The sequence below is a fragment of the Neolamprologus brichardi genome, chromosome 13, assembly GCF_056152115.1.
Source record: "Neolamprologus brichardi isolate AB-2024 chromosome 13, ASM5615211v1, whole genome shotgun sequence".
Classification (NCBI taxonomy): Eukaryota; Metazoa; Chordata; class Actinopteri; order Cichliformes; family Cichlidae; genus Neolamprologus; species Neolamprologus brichardi.
The window spans coordinates 29,647,501-29,674,583 of record NC_142116.1 but is presented as its reverse complement, the minus strand read 5'-3'; the positions used below and the strand labels follow the sequence as shown (position 1 = coordinate 29,674,583).

Here is a 27,083-nt window from a genome sequence, read left to right as displayed (position 1 = left end):
TAAGTTGTTTTCGGTGGGAGTGACACATTTTTACAAAACGTTCAAATGGGAACATGACCGAGTGAATTGAGATACTTCATTTTTAGGTCCCACAACTTGTTTATTTCAAGATTTTTAAAAGGGGCTTCGTTACAACACTAATGTCAAAACTCAGGTAATTCTTGCATAAAATAACTTTATTTAGATAACATATTTTAACCTGCACCCTAAATTGACATCATTAGCAAAGATCTGACCAAGTACAGCTGAAGGAGGTGGCAAAGAATTTTGTAGGGAAAACATTTGGGATTTTATAATGCAAACATATATTTTGCAAAGGCATGAGTGTAGACTGTGCAGTCTTTATATTTGTGGTTAGAGTCCTTCATCAAGCTGATGAAGTTGGTCTCAATTGTAGGAACTGGTCCTACAATTAAGCTGACCTAAGATCAACAGTTCCAGAAATCCCTACTCTGATTGTATACTATTTGTGGCATGCTTCTTTGGTCACTGTGGTGATGGTGAGGTGATCCTCCCTGACCAAACCTTCAGTCATGACCCACACTGCTAACACTTGTCTGAGGTTGCTTTGGCAGTGTGGGAGAGCTGAGGGATAGCTGAGGGGAGACGGAGAATAACTTTACCAGATGTCGCACCACAGCCAGTTGCTGACAGGCTGTCTGTCGCGTGGGACAGGGCTGACAGAGAGGCTGCAGGCTTCCTGTTTTAGAAGAGCAAACATGTCTGCTACTTTCAAAAAGTCTAGTGCTGACTGCATGCTGAGCAAAAACCAGCCATGGTATTCCCATTAAATTAGGCTCAGGGGTCTGCTATTTGTAGCTTTGCTGTGTTACACAGTAACTGGGGATATATGCTTCAGCAGGAGATCTACGTTACGCCTTAACCACAAACCACTCTGAAACCCTGCACCGTAAACGTGCACTACCCAAGAAATGTGAGGTCGACACAGCCCACACAGTATTTATCAATGATAAATTTATCAATGAGAGAATAACAATCGTTGTCTCATTAATCACAATCAGAATACTTTATTATAAGGAATAATAATCATAGCATCAATAAGACTCACAAATATCACCAAGCTTCTGGAGGGGGACTGCTGAAACTATGACAACGGACATGAGGGAAGTACAAAGAAGTAAAAGAACTAACGGGACAAATGTGTTTGCCCCTGAAAAACACAAAAAATGAAAGACTGCAACGAGTGGTGACCCAGGAGGGGGAAAAAATCAATCAATAATGTTTCTTTAATTGACAGGTGCTATGACAAAATTGTCCTTTATATAAACACACAAACACTTAACCAAAAAAAGCCATAACATAAATAAATAATATGTTTACAAGATGTGGCAGCTGTCAACATGAGAATTGCTTTTCAGTCAAACTAATCAGTCATATTTTAATAATGTTTAACACAAGTTGTATCCAGGCAATGCATCCTTATTCTTGATTGTTACTGCTAGTGCTCTCCCCTGCGGTCGCAGCAGTTGGCCGCCCTTCCCTGAGCCTGGTTCTGCCGGAGGTTTCTTCCTGTTAAAAGGGAGTTTTTCCTTCCCACTGTCGCCAAAGTGCTTGTTCATAGGGGATCATATGATTGTTGGGTTTTTCTCTGTATGTATTATTGTAGGGTCTACCTTAAAGTGCTTTGAGGCGACTGTTGTTGTGATTTGGCGCTGTATAAATTGAATTGAATTGATGTTAGGGTCATGTTAGCAGCATGCATGCTTTGACTGGCAGGGTGCGCCAACATGGGCAACTACAGCTGACAGCAGTGAGCTAGGTCTAACTTCCACTAGAGTAATTGAACTGGATCCCTCCTAACATATTTGTTGGTGCCTATTAGAGTGTTTTCAAATCGAATTGTCTGATCAATAACACAGTATGATATCCTGTGAGGATGGAAATGAATTGAAATCTCCTGAAGTGGACTGTGTGTTCTGTGATTTTGGTGCCAGTTTATTTCTAATTATATTTATCTCTACTATTACTGGGGGGAAAACAAAATCAAAAATCATTCAGAAATCTTTCAGTTCATTAAATGAAAGTAAAACATTTGATATGGGGTGATCATGGCTCAAGAGTTGGGAGTTTGCCTTGTAATCAGAAGGTTGCCGGTTTGAGTCCCGGCTTGGACAGTCTCGGTCATTGTGTCCTTGGGCAAGACACTTCGCCTACTGGTGGTGGTCAGAGGGCCTGGTGGTGCCAGTGTCCGGCAGCCTCGCCTCTGTCAGTGCGCCCCAGGGTGGCTGTGGCTACAATATAGCTTGCCAGTGTGTGAATGGGTGGATGACTGGATGTGTAAAGCGCTTTGGGGTCCTTAGGGACTAGTAAAGCGCTATTCAAATACAGGCCATTTACCGTTTAATATATTATTGTTGAGTTATCTTAGTTATGTGTTTCAATAGATCTTACTTAAACCCTGTTCCATCTGGAAAAAACTGCACTGCCAAATCTTCTGAATTAGGGTCACAGGGTAACAATATACATTATATTTATAATGTGCTGACCATTACTTCCACCCCATAAAATGGCACAAAGCAATAAACTATAAAAAACTAATTAAACCCTGTGATTGCTCAGCACTTCATGTTCATGTATATCAGTTAAATTAAATAACTATCTGATCACAGAAAAAGTATAAATAACCCCAAGACAGGCTGAGATCCAATTGTTAAAATTAAAAATGCCTTTACTAAAAAGGTATTTATATGCGTGACTGACAAGGAAAAAATATCCAAACATTTCTACACATACAATCAAATAGAAGACACACCTCGATTCTGTTATCTGACCCCTGATCAGTTTAGGGTTCTAATGGTTTATATGAACAGTAATGCCACATTACTCCAGCTAAAGCATTATTCGGGTCCAAGTACATTACCACACCGGTCTGGACTTGAGGAGGGTTAAACCGGATTAGCATGGAGCCCGTGGACACACAGAGATCTGCTATCCAGATAACACAGTGAGAGATGAATGAGACGACTCTAAACCTCGTGTTGGAGCAAATTTCATCCCACAAGGGATTTGTAAAGTTTATGATTGTAAATGGATTTGATGCTATATTCAGTTGCAAAATGCTATCAAACATAGTCCAAACACACAATTTACTTCAGATACTCTCGGTCTACTTTGAAGTAGACACTCACATCTATGTGGAGACTATAACTTTGTGGTTGTACTGTGTGGTAGATATCTGACACTATGTAGACAACCGACACAGGCCTGGAGTGTAATTTATAGAAGGTCATTACATTCTAGATTGTAATTATAAAAATGATGTGAGAATCTATTCTGTGTTATTTTTGTTATTTTAGCAACTCGTTTAAGTATGGTATTTGTGAAACCAGCAGCAGGCACATGTTGGCTCTATTATAAGTCCTCTTACATCTCATTCAGCAGATGAACAGGCAACGAACGGCACTTGAAATAACACTTGGTTTTGCCAAATATTTATTTAGAAGCCAAGGTTTAAAGAAAAACTCTCTCCCAGAAATGCATTGCATAGAAATGTCTGGAAATTGCGGTCACTGCCCTCTGTCCTCTCATATGCGTCCGTGCCCCTTTTCCTTCACTGGTTTTTATGTCTGGCACATTTTCTGGCATTTAGAAACTGCTAGCTGAAATTCAAATGAGCTGAGGAAATTATTTTGAAACCGGGTCTGGGTCATTGTGGCCATGCGTAGGTCTGCTCAAGTCTGCAATGCTGCAAAGCCAAGCATCAACACTGCTCTGTCTGCTGACTTCCCCATTAATAACCTCAAGTCAGTCCGACCGGCTGCGTCCAGAGGCACAACCACTCGTGCCGTCTAAGGATCCTTTGAAAAATATTGGCTTATTCATAGATACATCCCAGTGAGTCTGATGTTGGAGTCCAGCCTTGAATTTATGACAAGCCACAATAACCAACCACGAGCTGCTGAATTATGGCTCTTGTTGATCTGTCAGATGTATTAGGGTCCGACTGCCAGCCAAAGTTGGTCCAAAAAAAGGATTTTGTTTTTCTCTCTGAATGGTTTGGGAAGTTCAGAAATAAAAAAAGCGTCTCCTAAAAATGTGAATGTCACGAGTAGCGTCGAAGGTATTGCACAAATGTTTCCAAGTTTACTAACTACTTCACAGGTTTATCCAGAGACACCCCCCCCCCCCCCCCCCCCCCCCCCGATTCTTTTAGAAATAAACCATGTATTATAGGTATATAGTACATGGTTTATTACTTTATGACATAGAAATACACTGTGTTTATTCTCCTCGTTGGATTTTGTTTAGGTCAGTTTTATTAATAATAATAATGAAGCTGAAGTGAAACTGCTGTTCCTCTAAGTCCTCATAGACACTGTGAGGTAGCATAACATAAGCAGCAAGGAAAGTGATAGGAAGACAGCATCTGCAGACTGTTCAAGTTTCTTTTAAGTGTTCTTTATTTTCTGGCGTCACCTTTCAACAATTGTTTTGCAAAACATAAGACCCTCACAGTCAAAATCTCACCTGCTTTATACAGAACTTTACCCACAGCTGAAACTCATTAATCTCTACCGTAGAAAACAGGGTACACTAAATAACACAGTCTAGACAAAGAAACAGGAATAAAATCATTCTTCCATTTAACAAACTCATTCACCCAACTAAACGGATTGAAAAGTCACAAAATCCGACTTATGAGGTTATTTTAAAGGAAATTAACAATTTGACACAAAAGAAACACCCCTTCATTTGGTTACACTCAATTGACATGATCAATGCATCATATCCTATATAAACAGGAAGTAACGGGGCGGCCTTTCCCATATACCAGTTTTACACATAAGACCTGCACAAAGGAACACACAATGGTACGTACAACCAAACTACATAAACAAATTCAAATCAACTAATGATTAAGTGGAATTTAGCTTCAAGAACATTTGCACAGATGTAATGAATGTAACCAATGCTACCCTAAACAGACCCAGGATAGTATGCAGAGCCAAGGCTACATGTGCTGTGTCTACACTAAAGCATTATGATTGACTATAAGATAACAGAAGACAAAATAACAATATATACAAGTGACAAATGGTACATGAATTCAGTCCTAGCCACTTTGTCACAGACTCCCATGCTGAAAAGCCAGACTTCAGCAATGAAATTAACACATTTACAAAGTGAGTTGAATGTTTTTATAACTCACTCACTTGAATTTCATTAAGGATAAACAGCATGTGGAAGTAGCTGGACCTTTCTATTGTGTTTGTGCTGTTTCATAATAAATAATCTGACAAATAATAAAGTCTGCTGAGCAGCACAAACCATCCAAGAAGTTTGTGTTTCAGTTTTTAGTGAAATGCTGAAGCTTTACTAAGCTGTTGTGCCGTTTGTGCACCCATACAGTTTACAGATGACAGAAAACAACATAGATACACATGACAATCTCAATATTATGCCTTGTATAAAATATTACAATACATTAAATCATAACCGTTTACGATTTTTGCACCATCAGATTGTTATGAACTCACGGGCTAAGTGAGGAAATACAGTATATTAGATGTTTGGCACACTGGCGTCCACTTTAAACTGTAAAGTGGGGATAATTTGTCAGGTAGGTAGCAGATAGACTCGGCTGTAGGCAGCTTCCTTCCACTCAAATCTACAGAAGCACTTGTTTCAGCAAACTGACTGGTTCTCCCCAAATGACACAGTTAGTTCATTCCATTCTCCAATTCGAACTCTTATACTCCCTGCCTTTGTCTGAAATTGCCCACAGAAAATGAGACTAATAATTCATTTTCGACAGCCCAGAGCAGCAAGCGATGCTTAAGTCTTTATGCCATTTACCGCTGGAGCTGCAATTTGAACAAATCCTTTTGCTGCCGAACTGCAAGCTGCACATTCTCTCCACATCCTCACAGTGTCAGACCCAATGTGATGGTTTCTGTGCGTGTATGTGCATAAAAATTACAGCTGAAGGCTCTGACGTGACTTTAAAGTGGTAACTTTGTAACAATGTATCAACAGGATTCTCAGTAGTTCTCCCATTAAGCAGTTTAATTTAGAAAACGGACACAGACATCATTCATGTTACGTTTGAAATGTCTTATGTATATTCATTCATGATTGTGGGTAATGTAGTAAATATTCTTACACTTCCCTTCCCTTTTTCAGATAAGAAGAAAAAAAAATCACACTAACTGAAAGTAGTCAAAGGAAGGCTTTTATGTCACTATTGGTAGCACAGCTCTGTTTGGAGACCTCTATAAATATACATAGGAGGCACAAGATGTGGAGGGCAGAACAAAGCAGTATTAATAGTCAGATACACCATGAAATAAGTTGCTGGAGGTGAGTTACAAAGCAACTTGCAGATACACATCAAGTTGTCACAGCAGGACAAAACAGCTTTCATTCTACATGATTGTTGTCAGCTGGACATGTAAACGCTATCAGCTGATGTCAGCGGATTTGCTGAGATTATTGCTGAGCTGAACTTTTTGGCCAACATGAACTAACATTTTGCTCAATTTATCTTAACATCACACTGAATTAAGGTCAGCTATAATACAAACATGCTACTCATCTTTGTGGATTATGTTGCTCAAGTATAGTTAAGTCACTGTAAATTAAGGGTTTCAGAAATCAACACTCTCACCGACTAAAAAACACACTCTGTACCACAGTAAAACACTCATTAAGACAGAGAGAAGATGCATGAAAAGATGATTTTTAGGACTTACTCACCGTGGATAGGGTTGTGTCCCACTGTTAGGGGGATGGGCCTTTCAGGCTGGGTCTGGACGTGAGTCTGTGTGTGAGTGGTGTGCCTTTGGTAGTATTTGGGCTTTATAACATACTGCTGGCTCTGACCAGGGTGAACTGGCACAGGTCGAATTCTGAAGGAAAAGCAGAGCACAATCAAATGCAAGAAACAAATCAAATACAAAAAACACATTACAAAGACATGCATACACTAAAAATGACACTTTCATGTCTTTTGGATCAATATCAATTTTATATGTGAACAAGTCAGTTTTAATCATGCTCATAGCACTTTGTAGTTAACAGGAAAATGCCCCAACACTTGAATTTCTTTAAATCTGTGTTCACAGTAAGTGATTTCCTGTGACAGCTCCCAGAAACCAGCTGCTGTCACAAAAGGGACTGGGGTGCTGCCACCAGTGTCTGAAGGTTTTGGCCCATAGAGAGCACTGCAGCCTCATCTCTCTGCCCACTGTGATTCACTGTGCATTGACCCTTTGGAAAATGTGATATTTTCCCAACACTAAAATCTTCTGCTTCTTTGTAAAAAGAAATCTTCTTACCACTTCCTGAAATTAGCACTTTGGTTTTAGGAGGTGATAATATTTAAGAGCATCTCTCATGACAAATTCTTTGAGTTCCTCCAGAACAGCATCATCCCCCATCGCTTCCACTTACTACCCTTTCCCTTTTCATCAGCCTTGTCCTCAAACCACTGAGACTAAAGCTTGTTTAATTCTGCTCAATGGACAGGTCGACCCTGCAGAGAATACGTCCCAAGGATTTGTCCTCTTAAGTACAGGGCAGTCAACTTGATTTCACTGACAAATGAAACAATTTTCCCCAGGAGTTGAACCCTTAGGACTATTATGATCCCCTGACAGCACTATTAAGTGCAATTACTGGTTATGGGAAATATCCCTACAATTTAAGTACTGATTGCAGTTAATTTTGGTTAACACATTTTCTACAGGATGAACTGAGATGACACTCCGACTGTTCGTAAAGCACCATCATCAAGTTAAATTTGCTTCTAGTTAGTATCTCTGAGTGGATCAGCTCTACCCCCTGTGTGTCAGGGAGTCACCAAGACATTTATCAAATGTTAAGCCAAAGCAATGCACGCAGACATGCACTAATCTTTTCCTCTTTTACAGCTCCATAAATAATGTATACTCTATACTTTAAATCTCAAGGCCCTGTGGTACGATGAACTCTTTTTAAGCCTTGTACTTAATAATAATAATAAAATAGAGATGGATCAAACTCTCACTTTCACCACACTGACTAGCTGTCATATATGATTCCAGCTGAAAAAGTTGAAAAAACATACAGGAACAGAGGTTTTCTGCAGATGATTATGAACATGTCCTAATACTATGGCGTGAGATACTGACTATTTACAATTTTTTCACCTTGAAAGTAAGATTTCAGTTTTTTATATTAACAAAATACAAGTGCAACATAAACAATTCTAAAAATGCTATTTTATTTCACACACATTAAGTAGCAGGTTATTATCCCTAATGTATATTTCACTGGGCTTATTGTACCTTAGCCGGACAACACAGCACTAGTAAAACAGCATCCATAATTTTCCGCTTTTCCGGGGCCGGGTCACGGGGTCAGCAGCCTAAGCAGAGAAGCCCAGACCTCTCTCTCCCCGGCCGCCTCCTCCAGGTCATCCAGTCAGCCGAGAGATACAATCTCTCCAGCGTATCCCGGATCTGCCCCGGGGCCTCCTCACGGTGGGACATGCCCGGAACACCTCATCCAGGAGGCATCCTCGTCAGATGCTCGAACCACCTTAACGGACTCCTTTCAATGTGGAGGAGCAGCAGCTCGACTCTGAGGCCCTCCTGGATGGCTGAACTTCTCACCCAGAGCAGAGGCCCTGGCGGATTGATCCCCAGCTACCAAGCATCCGATTCATTCCAGTAAACCGGATTCAAAGATTTGTTGACTTAACTGCAGGTTATCGCTGAGGGTGGTTTAGTGGCCAAAAAACCAAAGTAAATTGTGATGCAAGCTACAATCTTCAGAATATTTTTGGAATATTATTTACTTTCCAGACAACATATTGTAAATGAATGAGACAGACTGGAACCTAAAGCGATTTAGTGTCTGGGATCACCCAGCATTCAGTCTATTGTACAGCTCTGGGATCCTGCCATGAAACAGTATTGCAAGGGCACTGTAAGCAAGTTCAAGTAAAAAAATAATACATCACAAAACACTAAATGCACCTATTGGTGCTAAAGTACAGGGTGATATTAGTGATATTAAAGTCCTGTTTGTGGCACATTAGTATATGTGAGGGGGCAAACTCCTCAAGATGGGTGGTGACCATGGTGGCCATTTAGAAGTCGGCCATCTTGGATACAACTTTTGTTTTTTCCAATAGGAAGAGGGCCATGTGACACATCAAACTTATTGGTAATGTCACAAGAAAAACAATGGTGTGCTTGGTTTCAACGTAACTTTATTCTTTCATGCGTTATTTACAAGTTTCTCTTTGTTCACAGCCATTGACATGTCGAAGAGGTTAACACGTGAGGAGCGGATCGAAATTGTGTTGATATCTGGTGAACGCAGTAACCGGGTCATTGCAGCAGATTTCAATGCAAGAGACCCTACGAGACCACCCATCTCCCATGCTACAGTTAGCAAACTGCTTGCTAAGTTTCGTGAAACTGGTTCAGTGTTGGATTTGCCAAAATGTGGATGCAAGAAAACTGTCACTAATGAAGAAACATCAGTGGCTGTCCTAGCTTCATTCAGCAAGAGCCCACAGCGTAGCACTCGCCGCATGTCGCTGGAGAGTGGCATTACTCGAACATCCCTTAGGCAGATATTAGCTACTCGCAAATGGCACCCTTACAAACTCCAGCTACAGCAGCATCTCAGCGAGGATGACCCAGATCAGCGCACAGAATTTGCAGAATGGGCAAAACAAAAATTGGAACAGGACCCTCAGTTCACGCAGAAGATTTTGTTCAGTGATGAGGCAAACCTTTATGTGAATGGTGAAGTTAACAAACAAAACCACCTCTATTGGTCTGACACTAAGCCACATTGGATGGATCCCTCCAAGACTGTTGGAACAACAAAAGTGATGGTTTGGTGTGGTATATGGGGTACAACGATAGTGGGTCCATTCTTCATCAATGGAAACCTCAAGGCCACTGGATATTTGAAATTTTGATGCATTCTCAATCATCCAGGAAAGTAAATCTCCAAAAGTTGAATCTGTTCATCTGGACGTAGTGTTTTTGTGGGAGAAACGTTTCGTCACTCATCCAAGTGACTTCTTCAGTCTCAGCTGACTGCAGGTTTCCCCAATCTTATAAACAGTACATTTGCATAATGACTGAAACCAGCCCACTGAAGGAACAATGGGCTGGGAGGTCAGTTCCTTAATCTTAATTATGCAAATTCTGATGACCATTGATCAATAACCACTGACCAAAACCCACTGATCAAAGACCACTGATCAATGGCCATGAGTCCCATTCACAGAGTTGGGGAATGGCTGCAATCACAGCATTGTAAGATGGTGAAAGATGTACCCTTAGGCCCGCTCCTCGATTCAGAGATGGTCGTTCCCTTTTCACGTAAATGGCCTCCTTGACTCCACGCTCAAACCAGCGTTCCTCCCTGTCCAGGATGTGAACATGCTCATCATAGAAATAGTGTCCACTGGCCTGTAGGTGTAAATAGACTGCAGAGTCCTGGCCTGACGAGGTAGCTCTTCTGTGTTGTGCCATCCGCTTCGCCAGAGGTTGTTTGGTTTCCCCGATGTATAAATCCTGGCAATCCTCCTGGCACTTAACAGCGTACACTATGTTACTCTGTTTGTGTCGGGGGACCCGATCCTTGGGGTGGACCAATTTTTGGCGCAGAGTGTTTTGGGGTTTAAAAGCCACAGAGACCCGGTGTTTAGAAAAAATGCGTCTCAACTGTTCCGAAACTGGGGCACACCCATGTTTCTGCCTGTAGAACTGACCCTTGTATGTGAAGTACGTGCAATGAAGACACAGTTCCAAAAACACACCTCCCAGCCCATTGTTACTTCAGTGGGCTGGTTTCAGTCATTATGTAAATGTACTGTTTATAAGATTGGGGAAACCTGCAGTCAGCTGAGACTGAAGAAGTCACTTGGATGAGTGACGAAACGTTTCTCCTACAAAAACGCTACGTCCAGATGAACAGATTCAACTTTTGGAGATATTTGAAATTGCTACATGATGATGTGTTTCCCTCTTTATGCACTGAAGCTGGCACGTTCCCTGAGTTTTTCCAGCAAGATGGTGCACCACCACATTATGGGTGCCAGGTCCGAGCATTCCTAGATGAACAGTTTCCTGGAAAGTGGATTGGTCGTTGTGGGCCAGTTGAATGGCCCCCAAGGTCTCCCGATCTGACCCCCTTAGACTTTTATCTTTGGGGTCATCTGAAGGCAATTGTCTATGGTGTGAAGATGCGAGATGTGCAGCACCTGAAACTACAGATACTGGAAGCCTGTGCTGGCATTTCTCCTGCGGTGTTGCTATCAGTGTGTGAAGAGAGGGAGAAGAGGGTTGCATTGACAATCCAACACAATGGGCAGCACATTGAACACATTTCATGAGTGGTCAGAAACGTGTAAATAACTCATGAAAGAATAAAGTTACGTTGAAACCAAGCACACCATTGTTTTTCTTGTGACATTACCAATAAGTTTGATGTGTCACATGGCCCTCTTCCTATTGAAAAAACAAAAGTGTTATCCAAGATGGCCGACTTCTAAATAGCCACCATGGTCAGCACCCATCTTGAGGAGTTTGCCCCCTCACATATACTAATGTGCCACAAACAAGACTTTAATATCACCAACCATTCCCATTTTATCACGGTGTATCCATATAAATGGCCCACCCTGTATAATATTCTGTACTATAACTACAATAATACTTGTAGATAAAAACCCAACAATCATATGACCCCCTGTGGACAAGCACTTTGGCAACAGTGGGAAGGAAAAACTCCCTTTTAATAGGAAAAAAACCTCCGACTGAACCAGGCTCAGGGAGGGGCAGCCATCTGCTGCAACCGGTATACACAGCAGCTGCTTTCCATCTACATAACCATGAACTGAAACAGCAGGTCAGTCTGCCTGTCTTTAAGCAGTAACTGAGAAGAGGTACATTTTACGATAAATTTAATCATTTGAATTAAGGATACTGTCTTGAACATTGATATGAATTACGGTCGTTTTACACCGTAATTCATATCAATATTAGCCCTTAGTATCTGAATACTAAATTTAACACTTATTAGACTGGATATAAGCTATACACTGTGATTGTAGTGTTTGTGTATTCCTTCAGCACATAAAAATAGTACATCTATTCGAGCTCCCAAATGCTGGCACAGAACTATGGTAAAAATAAAGTCGGTATGAATATAGCTTAGGGCACTGATCATTGTTTGGTCAGCTGTCAGTGATCAGAGGCACTAGGCATCCTCTACATCCTTTATTATTAAAAACAATGGTGTGAATGCTCGTGTACTCCAGGCTGATACACTGTACTTCCCATTCTTTATCTTCTCATTTGACCAAATAAACTTCACGCCGTCAACCATGTTTATTGCTTAATGAAACAAATAAATGCCTGAGCAACATTCAGACAAATGGGACATGTGCTCTTAATTGCCATCTTTTAGTCCGACATTTGGGAAGATTAGCAGCTTAGCTCAACGTTGATACAGAAATCAATGTTTGAGATCTCAAAAAAGACAGATTGGAAGGCTGCAGATTTGAACATGAGGACTTTGTGGTGTTAACAACATATAAAAAGAGAAATAATGATTATTTCTTTTCCACATGCATTCTTGCCGCAACCAAGTCACAAGAAACTGCCCCTGTCCAGAAAAATATCTCACACACTTCCATATCGAGCATTGGCTTAAACTGGCTGAGTGCATCAGCATTTTTTTAGTCATGTTTGAAATGCCATGAAGTCTGGAGTTTTGACTTAATTTTGTAAAGTAATCAGATGTTTTATCTCTAGAAGTCTTTCAAGTTGCCCGTACAACCATTAAGATTAGTAGTCTTCTGGAGGTACTGGTCCGTGTGTGTGGGCTACCATCAACTACTGTAGCCAACCTTTACATGGAGGGGGTGGAAAGACACGCTCTTTGCTCTTTTAAAGGGGCAGTACCTAGCCACATGTTGATGACACTTGGGTCAAAATCAAAACCCAAAAAGTAGAAGCTCACATCAACTCTATGGATAAAAATATAAAGTTCACCAGGGAAGACACAAAGGATAACAGTTTGCCATTCCTGGACTGTGCCATGCGTATTCAAGAGAATGGAACCTAAACATTGAAGTTTACCAGAAGCCCACACACACACAGGGACCACCACCCTCTGGAACACAAACATGGAGTAATCAGGACCCTACAACACCGGGCAGAAAATGTTCCCTCTAAGCCTGAGGGGAAAAAAAGGGAACACTCACATGTAAAGGAAGCTCTTAAAACATGAGGTTAACCTAACTGGACTTCCATCAAATCAACAAAGATGCACAGAAAAGAAGATCAGACAGCAACTAGGAAGGGCCAGAAAGGCAAACGCAACAATATTGCCATCCCCTATGTGACAGGTTTATCACAGAAACTCTTCTCCAAGCACAACATCCCAGTGTACTCCAGACCCAGCCACACACTCAGACAAAACATGGTTCATTCCAAGGACAAAGCTCCTAAACACAAACTTAACAACCTAGAGTATGCTGTACAGTGTAGCAAGGAATGCTCAGACCTCTACATTGGAGAGACCAGACAGCCAAAACACATCCGACTTCCTAAACACATGGCACAACATAGAAAGCCAGCTCGACAGGACAAGACTCGGCGGTCCATCTGCATCTAAAGGACAAAGATCACTCTTTCGAGGATGCCAGTGTTCATATTTTGGACAGAGAAGACAGTTGGTTTGAAAGAGGAGTGAAAGAAGCCATCTATGTCCACTGTGAGCGACCATTTTTGAACAGAGGGCGGGGCTTACAACACCAACTGTCTGTCTTTATTCTGATGAACCAGACATGAGATCTGTAAGTGATTTGTCAGAGCATCCTCATTCCCAACACGTAACATACCGACGATTTGTCACGTCCCGATACGTCTCATAGTAACGCAAAAGGTAACCTTCGCTATGCTATGCTCCAGATTGTGGATGGAATCCAATAGAATGATGCTTCTGGCAGTAACACACGTTCCAGCCATGTATTCCAGCCCTAACCCTAACCTTAACCACAACCTTAACCATATCAGATAGTTTTTTCCAAAGCGATTCATGATGAGAAAGCAAAATAAATTTACATGTGTAGATCCAAACAGTTCTCATGTTTCCAAATGTGTAACATACCGACGATTTGTCACATAGCGTCGGAATGTTACTTTTTGGCATGGGAACGTGTTGGATTTGTTGCTGTAATTATATTTTTTTCAAACTGTGAAACAAATTGAATAACATTCATCCATCTAATGTTGGGTTTAGTGGTGGGGAACAACTTTTACTTTGTGAAGCACTCTCTCTGTCACTGTTTCACCCAGTCAGAGCCAGCAGCTTCCAAGAACCACTCGCTGAGTGGTCGGGTAATACACATTTTTATGTAGCAACTGAAGGTTGCCAGGCAGTCGATCGTACAGAATATTAAGCAATAACGGATAAATGAAAGGTTTTGCAGAAATTAAACTGCATTTGAACAAATACAAAACTGTCATCAAAAAAAGCATCCATCCATCCATCTTCATCCGCTTTATCCGAGGCCAGATCGCGGGGGCAGCAGCCTAAGCAAAGAGGCCCAGACCTCCCTCTCCCCAGCCACCTCCTCCAGCTTATCCGGGGGAACACCAAGGCGTTCCCAGGCCAGCCGAGAGATATAATCTCTCCAGTGTGTCCTGGGTCTGCCGCGGGGCCTCCTCCCGGTGGGACATGCCTGGAACACCTCACCCAGGAGGTGCCCAGGGGGCATCCTTGTCAGATGCCCGAACCACCTCAGCTGGCTCCTTTCGATGTGGAGCAGCAGCGGCTCTACTCTGAGCCCCTCTCGGATGGCCGAACTTCTCACCCTGTCTCTAAGGGAGAGGCCAGCCACCCTTCGGAGAAAGCTCATTTCTGCTGCTTGTATCCGCAATCTCGTTCTACCCACAGCTCGTGGCCATAGGTGAGGGTAGGGACGTAGATCGACCGGTAAATTGAGAGCTTCGCTTTTACACTCAGCTCCCTCTGCACCACGACGGACCGGTGCAGCTTCTGCATTACTGCAGCTGCAGCCTCAATCCGTCTGTCGATCTCCGGCTCCCTTCTCCCATCACTCGCGAACAAGACCCCGAGATACTTGAACTCCTCCACTTGGGGCAGGAACTCATCCCCGACCCAGAGTGGGCACTCCACCCTTTTCCACCTGAGAACCATGGCCTCAGATTTGGAGGTGCTGATCCTCATTCCCGCTGCTTCACACTCGGCTGCGAACCGTTCCAGTGCGAGCTGGAGGCCCTCACCTGATGAAGCCAACAGAACCACATCACCCGCAAAATTCTTTTTGCGGATGATGAGGCCACCAAAGCGAAAGCCCTCCGCCACTTGGCTGCGCCTAGAAATCCTGTCCATGAAAATTATGAACAGAACCGGTGACAAAGGGCAGCCCTGGCGGAGGCCATCACCCACCGGGAACGAGTCCGACTTATTGCCAGCAATGCGAACCAAGCTCTTGCAACGGTTGTATAGGGATCGAATGGCCCGTAGCAATGGGCCAGACACCCCATACTCCCGCAACACCTCCCACAGGACACCCCGAGGGACACGGTCGAATGCCTTCTCCAAGTCCACAAAACACATGTAGACTGGTTGGGCAAACTCCCATGCACCCTCAAGTATCCTCGAGAGGATAAAGAGCTGGTCCAGTGTTCCGCGACCAGGACGAAAACCGCATTGTTCCTCCTGTATCCAAGGTTCGACTAGCGGACGAACTCTCCTTTCCAGCACCCTGGCATAGACTTTCCCGGGGAGGCTGAGAAAGTTTAATTAAAAATAAAATAATTCTTATAAATTAAAATATGTAATATTATTAGTAATTATACAAAGTTTTGGATAACTCCTGTTGGTGGCTTTCAAAGAAAATGTCATTAATACAGTACACACAGCACATTATAATGTATGTGCAGAAGATTTAACACTAATGGAAAATGATATGTCCTTCTCCAGGACTGGAAAATGAGGGATACAAGGAGAGTGCATGGCCACAGAAAGAAGATGATAACATGGAGGGAGAGCCATTTGTCAACCAGACATATTTTCATCCCTTTCATATGATAGGCCTCCTGCCACAGTATAAATAAACACAAAGTGATAGCCTTGTACATAGTTCAGCTATGACCCTGTAAAGTCTTAAATAGCTCTTCTGTTCAGATTATGCAGCAGGCTAATGCAGATCTGTACTGTAACTTTTCACACCTCACCATATGAAATGTTTGCTTGTACAATGCAGTCATGAAAACATTTTGTGGTTGAAGGGTTACAATTATCTGTTAAGATAAATTTGTGTCTGTGTACTCACAGTGGACACGATGGCGTATGTAAAAAAGCTTTTGTGCATGCTTGTTTATGTAAACTGACCAGCATCTCGTTTGTTATGGAGGTGACAGGTGTTGTAATCTAAATTGAGACAGGCAAGCGGAGCATATTTGACTTTGTTACTGCTCACTCCCCTAAATGAAACCTATAAAAACATGTAACCTTTCAAATCTGGAGCCAAGAAAAGCACAATTCATTTGATATCAATGGTTATGATTTTTGTATAGAAGAGAAAAGAAATTTGGAAAATGTATAAAATGTATCGTAACAGTGAAGGGACCAAAGTGCTGCATTCTGTCAATAACAAAAATAAGCAAGAAACAAAGATCAGAATGTTCGTCTGAACAACTGCAACATAATCCTCATTAACTTAAATGAATTTTTGTAGAAATTTTGAGTAGGAACACTGACATTCAATTGCTGTGAGACACAGAATATTGACAGCAGGTTACAAAGGATACAAAGAGATTTTCATCCTGCCTCAAGAAAATATCATGACTGCATTCACTGGCAATGAGTGCAACAGTAAAATAAAGAAATTAATAAAAAAAATAAAAAAAAAAAAAGACAAAAGTTTGGAGGGTGTCCAGTGAATCTTACAAAAGCCTGCTGGTCTTGAATATCAGATTTTCTTTAACTATTTCCACACAAACAGATCGGTGAGTGAGGTGCATACGTGTGTGCCTGTGTGTGCCTGTGCGTGCGTGCGTGCATGTGTGTGTGTGAGTGCGCATTCATATCTTTGTGGGGACCAAAAGTTTACTATACTTGTGGGCAATGTTCCCTCTAAGCTGCGAACGTGCGCAATTGCGCACTAATGGCACGGTCTCTGCGCACAGAAAATCTGCGTTGCGCACAAAAAAAAATCTAACCTGAATTGAAATTGAAATTAATACTTTAACAATTCAGTTTTGCAGTGTTAGTCAGTGAGTGACTGGCTGCTCCCGTATGGGATTAGAACGATGCCACCTTATCCCATAGTCCAGCCAATGATGCGATTCACATTCGTATATACGCAGCTAATCAACGTCGTTGACAGGCTATGACCGCGTCCTTATGTGCCGACACCGATGTTTTAGCAAGCAAAGCGGCGTGGCTGATGTGGAGTGAAACCACGTTAATGACAACATGTACAAACATTGGAGATGTGAGCAGGACAGACGGAACAACTGACGGAAAAAGTGTGGACTTTATACCAGTTTTTAAATTTTGTTGATCGGCCACGTAAAACCAGAGTTGTGATAAAAAAAAATATGCAATGTTTGGTTTTCTTCCTGAATACTATTGTTGTTTATATTTACTGCGGGAAGAAATGGTAAGAACGGCGTTTTATAAGGAAAGCGCTCTCCGCCTGTGAGCAAAAACAAAACCAAAAACCCCCCACTCTTTCCTATTCGTCGAAAAAAGCACCATGTCGACCAATCAAAAAATGATATGGCAACGTGGCATCTAGTTGTAAAGTTTTAGGAATTTTTGAGATGTGAGAGATTTGAGACGTTTAGCGCAAATCTTGTGAAGTGAGTGTGTAGTGTAGTTTTGTTGTGTGTGTCAGAACAATGAGGCGACTGCTGAATATTACAGGTGTTACAGGAGTGATACATCTCCTGCTGTCAGGCCTGCAGGTATCAGGCTGTTGTTCTCCTTTATCTTGAACTTTTTAGCTTTATATATATATATATATATATATATATATATATATAAAGCTAAAGTTATTTTTACTTCCAATAGTGTTAACATACTTCACAGATCAATGACTAGATTTTTTTACATTTTCATTGTAAGTGGGCTAGAGCAGTTAATTAAAAGTAGTCTACCATAAATGTAAATGCTGTAATTTGATTATTTTAATAAACCATGTAACTTGGATGGATTAGATGCTGGCGTGACCACAGTGCACACGTCTGATGTCGCTCACAGTGGTCCAAGGGACCGCTCAGAGAGTTGGTGTGTTTGCTCAGACACATGAAAAATTAGAGGGAACATTGCTTGTGGGGACCAACAGCCCTTATGGGGACCAATATCCTAGTGACTAACCTAATGGTTAGGTTTAGGGTAGGGGTTAGGCTTTTCATTTTTCATGGTTAGGGTTAGGGTAAACGGCTAGGGAAAGCATTATGTCCCCACAAGATATGAATAACCAACAAGTGTGTGTTTGTGTGTGTGTGTGTGTGAGACAGAGAGAGAGAGAGGAGGGAGGGCTGAATCTGTTCACTTTCGGCCTTCAATGCTATGGCCACAATCACAATCCAGTGCCGACCTCCAGAAGTAGCTGTCCAAGTCTTACCCACAAGAACTGACATACTCTGGTCTACCGAAATGAACCCGCTGAACCTCGCAAGTGCCCTCACACATACTAGTGAAGGCAGTTGGACTTCAAGGAGGGAAAGCAGCAATATCTACACTGAATAAGATCTGATAAGATCAGATCAGAGTTTCAGTAATAATCTGCAAAGAATGTTTAATGAACCCTGGCAGAAAGTACAAGACAGCAGTTGATAAATCAAGACCCGTATGCCAAATTTGGTCCTCTGTCAAAAGGATTCAGTTCCTCAATAACAGTAAAGTTTTCCACTATGATCGCTTTCACCACAACTTGCATTCTAAATAAATCTGCTTTCAGTTTTTCAGATTATATTTTTCCATTTGTATTCCCTTAATATGGTAGTACCATTTCTCTCTCTCTCTCTGCACTACATCCAACAACTTCTCTTTTGGACATGGTGGGTCTGCATGTACTTTCTAATGTGTACATGCCGCAGAAAACCTGCAGGTTTCACATGACTACATGATCAGAACTAAGAGAATTTTCCTCTGTTAGTCTCTAAAGAGCATGTGTGGGCTGTCAAATGACCACTAAATTAGTCCTAATGATCACAACAGTGATTAAGAAAGGAAACCGATAGCTTATTCCCTTCAGTGCAGTTTTTCTACAGTAGTGTGGTCACTTGACGTAATGAGCCAACACTTTGCTCAGGCACATTGTTAATGAAGGTTTTCATGAATAAATTATATAATTATATAGCGCTTTCCTACTCTACAACTTACCTCATTCATACAAGCACTTTTATTCGATGCATAAGTGCTTTCTATCTAACATCATACCTGCTTCATGCCCTGGAGGATGGGGCTATGGCCCCCACACCCTCTAGCAGATCATTACATGAAGGAACCTCTTAATACAAGCGTGCTAATGCTCACAGGTTGGGCACACAAACCACCCTTTTTGGCTCCTACCTCAATTATGTTGCTCTTTTTTTTTCTTCTGCTTGTTTTCTCTCTTTTTTGTTTCTCAACAGGTGATCCAGGTGATTGATATATGTATTTTTTTGTCTGCTTATTTTGTTGGTTTTTGGGGGTTTTTGCCCTTTACCCCGTCCCTCTTCCCCACTGTTTTTCTTTCCCTCTTTCTTTCTCCCCTTTCTTTTCCCCAGTCAAATCTGTCCCATATTTAGCAAGTGAAAATAAAATGAAATAAACAATAAAAGGTGAATCAAATAGACCATTACGGCAAGGCTGGGATGGTCCATTTGGTAAATCCGTTGGGCATTTTTCTTCGCCTTTAGACAACAATTCTGATGGCAAAAGAGCCAAACGGGACAGGCAAAAAAAAAAGATTTACATGATTCAGGTCTTTACAAAAGAATGAGGCAGTGCCATTCACCAGCTAACTTTCCAACTGAAGGCATTCTAGGCAAGCGCAATATTTTGAACAATTATAAGATGGATCCCATCTGTAAACATTTCTGTTTCCACTCCAATCTTAAAACCACTGGACATTTTTCAAAAATGGAGACTTTATGCACAACACACAGCCAACTGCTTTTTGTGCCATTTATGCTGTTTTCCTATTCATCATTAGAGGGACAAAAGAACACATACATTCACAACATTCTTGTTAACTCATTACTGAAACATTGGTTGGGGAATTACATTCAACACATCCAAGCAGCATCAAAGCCAAACAACAAATACCGTGAACTGCAGACGTGACCCAACAAGATTTCCATGTACGCTGGACAAATTTGTGTCTTTTTGCTTCTAACACTTTAGCTTGGTATTAGGTTTTGGGATACAGGACTGGATTATATACTGATGGTTCAGTATGGTGACACGATGGTTTGCATCGTTGCATCACAAAATTAAAGTCCTGGGTTGGAATCCACCATCTGGCCGGGGATTTTAGGTTTGCATGTTCTGCGTAGGCTTGACAAAGGATGAGAGTGGGGCATGGTGGGAATGCTGCTACACAAGTAATCCCAAAAGGAGGGTTTACATGAAGAGGATTTGGGACAATTTGATACCCAACAGCAAAAAAACTAGTAGCTAGGTGTTTCTACATTTAAACGAAGCAACTGCTAACTCAACTAGAGATTGATGAGGTACAACATAAATGCTAAAGCAAAAGGGAGTTTGGACGTCAGGTCAGGGGGGAGATACCATCATCCCCACCATCGAAGATTGGGTACCATGCCCCATGAACAACTGGTGCATTGAAGACATTCAATGTGAAAGCCTTCGGTAAGTGTAAAGATGTGAATGTAGCATTATGGACAAACCCTACTGCTACCAAGACAGAAAGCAGCCAACTCATCTACATTACAGCAGCAGTGATCCTTGAGATGTTTGGCTACAAGATGAACAGCCACAAGGAGCCGTACCCTCCATGGACACGGAGGCCAAGATCAAGTTAGCACAGTGGGAATTTAGCCAACTATCGGAGCTGCAAAAACACATGATGAAAAAAGGGATGCCAGCTTGGCCATCTTATTTTCCCACAGGCACTAATCAGGGCAGCACAAGAACTAGCTCATAGCTAATATTGCATACTCCCTGTATATTATCACTGTGACAGTGTTGCAACTACTTGCACTTTAAATTCTAATTACACCCACACATAAACTACAAGTGCTACAAAGCACTTGTTTTATTAATTTATTACTTTCTTTTTAGTTGTGTGAGGAGAACCTGCAAAGTAAGAGTTTCATTGCTCTGCATAACCATCTGTGTTTTGCCATGTACATGACAATAAACTTCTCGAATCTTGATAGATAAATATATAGGGGACTATGGTTAGATAAAAGATGAATAATATTTTTTCTTTTGCCAGGTTGAGGATGGGATTTTGGGGTGTAGGTCAGAGCATGGAGAGCTAAGGAGGGGAAGGGCTTCAGATTTAGGCGGAGCAATGTGCAATGTGCAGAGGCTGCAAGTTTGGTGATGTGGACGTGATGATAAACTCTATACAATAATTATTTAAAATGTGTTTCTTGCATTTCTGTAGCCAGCTGTAAGGTCAGTTTTCCAATTAAGGCAATCAGCTGAAATTTAAAACTGACCTGTTTTTATTTTGTCATTATTTTAGTGCAATTAATCCCACATGTTATCCAAAAGTTATTTTCAACCTTTCAGAATTTTTTTTAGATGTGTTAGTTGTCACGTTATTTGTTGTACCCTTTGTTTATCAGTTTTGATTAGAAATTATGCCTTTGCCATTATTCCTACTGTTGCAGGAGCGGTTAAAATGACCACTTCTGGAGATTTTGGAACACTAGCAGTTCTAGTGATAAGGTCTCTTGTAAATCTGAGCTTACGTTAAGTGTTTTACTTTTCTCTGTTTTTGACAGAGGCAAATGGCATACCCCCAAAACAACATAACAATCCATGTAATAATCCAGGTTGTGTATCAGTTAAAAAATGTGTAGATATGTGTAGATAAATTTGGTCAGCATTGTTGTAGAAAAAAATATTAATTATCTGTATTCCACACAAATGACCTAACAAGAAATGGGGAATTAATACTATATTTTGTATTGTACTCTATGACATAACCACTCTACTGCTTGAACCAAAAGGAAAATAGGTCCCTGTGAGAGATAAATGCTTTCTGCAAATCAAGAACAGCTTTCGAGGACACAGGTCTGGTAGCAATTATGTGTGCCTGTGCAGGACATTAAACAAAAAACTCCTCTTAACGTTTTGCAGAGTGCATCTTAAACACTGCACACAAAATGTGTTCATTAACACACTAGAAATATTCATCTTCTAACATGCCAACATTAAGCGATTTCCATCAACATTTTTGCTGTAATACAAACCTGAAAAGGGGAAAATTGTTTTAAATCTACTTTCAACAATTGGACCAGACAAGGCATAGGAGCAGTTTTTATCGTGTCTGATGCGACTGCACTTTCTCCAGTCATCTGCTATAGTGACAGGCAAACCAAACCCAAGTCTTACCCACAGCTTTAGTTAATGGTATTTCAACTCCACATATGAAGGTGCCGGCAGAAATTTTACCTATTATTACACTGACTGCTGGAGAATGAGAGTACTGGCCATCCAAACTGCAATAACACAGTCTTCACAGTAAGCAGGTTTGGAAAAACACACTGAACAGTCCATGTGTTTGTATCAGCAATACAGTTTGTTTGCAGGACTTATCATTAACCATATCAAGGATTTCTACTAATCATCAGCAGATTATATTCGTTAGTATGTCCCGGACTCCAACTATGAGAAGTTACAAAGGACAAAAAGCAGCGGTGTCCATTGATTCTTTATATCAAGATTCTCCATGCTCTCAACAATATTCCAGATGTGGAAAACAACATTGTTAGAGGCATGGGCGTGTTGCCAAGTGGGTCACTCTTGAAGTTGAAACATGGAAGAATTGTGCAACAATCTCCTGGCATCACTTCCAAAATAGATGAAAATAATGCCAGTATGTGGAAAACAGTATGTGAAATCGTTAGAATATTTCCACTTTCAAGGTCACTGACAGCACGAGAGGTTAGCCTCAACTTTAACAACACTCTAGTTTTCACACAGTCATAGTCATCCTGTACATTCCACAACATACCCACTCAATATAGCACCTTAGGCACTAGGAGGGGGGGGGGGGGCATCTTCCTGCACCACTGTTTCTCATACCCTGTCTGGGACGGGGGTCTGCAGGAAGTTTGTCGAGGGCTTTCGCATCGTCCCGGTTTGCTGCTGGTTCAGGACGGCTTATGCTCACTGGATGCTTCTGCCCCTCCCAGGGATGTGGGTTGCTTGTTGAGGTTGGGTGTTGTTGTGTGGTGGTTGGCCCTTTCTCTCAGTGGATTCAGGTGGCTTGGACTTCCTCCTTGTCGAAAGGGGGCTCTGCAGGACGCCTGGTGATTCATGGGTGCCTGGGCCCCTGGGAGCCTGGTCAGTCTCTAGTGGGGTTGACTGCATTTCACCTTTGGTCATGTGGATTCTCACCCCATGTAGGGCGTCTCCCCCTCCTGGTACTCTTGGGGGCTGCAGATGGTATGGTTGTCCTGGTTCCATCTCTTTCTGCCTCTGGCTTTGGGGGGCAGATATTGCGGCTTCCCATCCTCATTATCAAGTATGTTTGTGACAAAGACACATACAGAAACACTGACTCTTAATACAATACATTGAAACCAAGCACACTACTGTTTTTCTTGTGACATTACCAATAAGTTTGATGTGTCACATGGCCCTCTTCCTATTGAAAAACCAGAAGTTGTATCCAAGATGGCCGACTTCTAAATGACCACCATGGTCACCACCCATCTTGAGGAGTTTGCCCCCTCACATATACTAATGTGCCACAAACAGGACTTTAATATCACCAACCATTCCCATTTTATTACAGTGTATCCATATAAACGGCCCACCCTGTATAAAACAGGTCTGCGGCTCCGAACCGTAATAAAGGGACCTCTGGCTAATACGTTGGTTCCCTGTCGGGCTCGTAGCCGAAAACTAGTTTTACTTTGTTGTCTGGGTCAACTTTGCTTGCGAGTTTCGGAGGAAAAAACGAACACGGTGTACAGTCGAGTCTTAATAGCTTACTTACAGCTGGGCTCGTCAGGCACTCTTCTTGGCTGCAGTGGTTATTATTATATTTACATGCTTCCAGCTCCCGTTTCTGGTCGGTGACAACTCGTACTTTTCCACTCTTTTTTCTCCCTCCCTCGCTCACAGACACATAACGGGTATGGCAGTCCATTCTCCCTGCAGCAAAAACTACACTGCCCATGAAGCTACATTCTTTAGGGCTATGCCTGTAACACTTTGCCTATTGCCTTCATATTAAATGATTTTTTGAATAATAATTTTTAAAAATATTTCTTCACGTCATTATGCGGAGGTAGAGGTGACATGGGCCGCGAGATTGAGACCCAGGCATTAGAGCCTCTTTTGTTTGGGTTTCCACCTGTGTGGAATTACCAAAAATAGAGAGGGAACAGCCTAACATATGAAACAGGAAGAGACCGCTGTATAATCCATTTATTTCAACAAAGTAACTGTATTCTAAATACCACCTTTTTAAACGATAACTGTAATGGAATACAGTTACTAATATTTTGTATTTTAAATATGTAACGCCGGTACATGTATTCCATTACTCCCCAACATTACAGGGAAACTCAAAACAGACGACCCAGGACTGTGACAGTATCTGTGTATTTTTGTGTTCTGTGTATATTTGTTTTTTCTTACAGCAGCAGTAGGCAATACATTGTGAATTTCTATTTGTACTCTATCCTTTTATTATATTTCACCCTATTCCCCCTGTCTGTCCTGTCTTTTACACTGTTATACTATAACACGTAATAAGTAAAAGAACACAAACACAAAATAATAAAGAAAGTGATAAAAGAAACACATGAACAAAGGGAGCCTACAGAGATTCTATATAGCTGTTCTTGGAAAAGCAAAATATGTTCAGCACAACAATACATTCAGATAATAATTCTGATTGCAAAAGCTGCCAGACAGGACAGGATTTTAAACAATGAAATCCTTCAATGTGCAAATCAAACAAACATGTAGGACTGCCTTTTTCATATTGCTTAAATCAGACACATTCAATCTCAGAGTGACACTGAAAAACGATTTCATGCATTTATAACTCTTAGGCTGGACTACTGTAGTTTAAGATGCTCTAAAACTTCCTGAAAAGCATTCAGCTGATCAAGAATGCTGCACTCAGACTGCTGACAGGAACTAGAAGGAGGGACCATATTTCATACATTTCATCTTCACTGACAAAGCTTGTGGTTAGGGCTAGATAAAGTGTCCCTGAGACCTTTTATTAGTTATGCTGCTGGAGGTTTCCCATGATACACTGAGCATTACCTCTTTTCTCTCTCCTTGTTTTCATACATCACTATTAGTAATTACTAAAGTGTCTCCAACAGTTTGTCTTTTTCTCTCTTTTCTTCCCCTTACTCCTAACCGGTCATGGCAGATGGCTTCCCCTCCCCTCTGACATCACACAGGCCACACACAGCCCACTTTAATGTTAACTCTCTTTTCTATCGCTATACATGAATATAACTTCACATTTAATCCCAGAGATATCTTAACATAAGAAAAAGAAAAGCAATTACAACAGCATGTTGTTTTTCTACACAATAGGAAATTCTAATTATAGGATTAAGAAGCTGATTAAATGCTCGCGATTTGCTCTAAATGGTCCTGAAGGGAACATACCGGAGAAAGGTCCAGCTCTTCATTATGATGCTACACAGAGTTAAACAATTCCAGATGCTCAACAGAAACTTTTTGTTGAGTTTTTTTGCCTGCAGCAAATATTACAGTTTGCTCAAACTGCTGTGATTAGATGTATTTGTATTGGATTGGATTTCATTTTGTTTTAGTTCTCAAAATTTCCATGTTTATCGCTGTACATTTCATAGACAGTCTTCAATGTGCAGCTGATCTGATGAAGCCCCGAAAGGCTTCAGTCATAAATTATCAGTATAAACAATGTTGTACATGCAAACAAATTAAAAACCTCTATCAAATCCATCAGTGCTTCTTTATTCCAAAACCTTTAAAGGTGACATTTTCCATTTCGAGGACACAGGTCTGGTAGCAATTAAATGGATAGCTTTCCTCACAATCAAACGCTTTAAATTCTTTTCTTTAAATCTCTATTGATCCTGCATATCATGCAAACACACACACACACACACACACACACACGGCAATATCCACCTTGAAGTGATATAAACAATGTTTTGACCAGACAAGACTACGGCTGAAATAAATCTACTTTAACCACTCCTAAAGAGGATAGCAATCATCCCAAAGTGGAACTCTGTTATGAACAACAGAATCCATCCATCCATTCGCTTCCGCTTATCCTTTTCAGGGTCGCGGGAGCCTATTCCAGCTGTCATAGGGCGAGAGGCAGGGTACACCCTGGACAGGTCGCCAGTTGGTCGCAGGGCCAACACACAGGGACAGACAACCATTCACACTCACATTCACACCTAATGGCAATTTGGATTATCCAATCCCCACAAGTTGCATGTCTTTGGACGGTGGGAGGAAGCCGGAGTACCCGGAGGGAACCCACACAAACACGGGGAGAACATGCAAACTCCACACAGAAAGACCCCGGCCTGATGGTGGAATTGAACTCAGGACATTGTTGCTGTGCGGCAACAGTGCTAACCACCGTGCCACCGTGCTGCCCTGAATAACAGAATAAAAGACAGAATTTTTCTTTTATTCTGAATAAAAGAATAAAAGACAAATCTCATTGTTGATGCACACATACATGATTTTTTCACTAATATCAGCAAGACTAATGTATTTCAGTAGGTTCAGTGTTTTGTGTCAGTAGCATGTCTTCTGTCGAGACTCTTCAGAGAAGATGTATTGACCTGGCAACCAAGAAAAGGAAAAAAGCTTTGGAAAAAAATGGCAACTGCTGT

At 41.4% G+C, this 27,083-nt stretch overlaps 1 protein-coding gene and 1 pseudogene across 5 annotated transcripts in view; one reads left to right on the top strand and one right to left on the bottom strand.

Moving 5' to 3' along the window:
- The window catches only part of ltbp1 (latent transforming growth factor beta binding protein 1), a 133,990-nt gene that overhangs the window by 81,497 nt on the left and 25,410 nt on the right, over positions 1-27,083 (bottom strand). For all 5 annotated transcript variants that reach the window (XM_006807141.2, XM_006807142.2, XM_006807143.2 and 2 more), the window contains exon 4: positions 6,718-6,869. In XM_006807141.2, coding sequence (XP_006807204.1) covers positions 6,718-6,869 — 152 coding nt within the window. The remainder of the gene's footprint in view (positions 1-6,717; positions 6,870-27,083) is intronic.
- On the top strand, positions 12,139-13,653 carry LOC148100030 (uncharacterized; annotated as a pseudogene).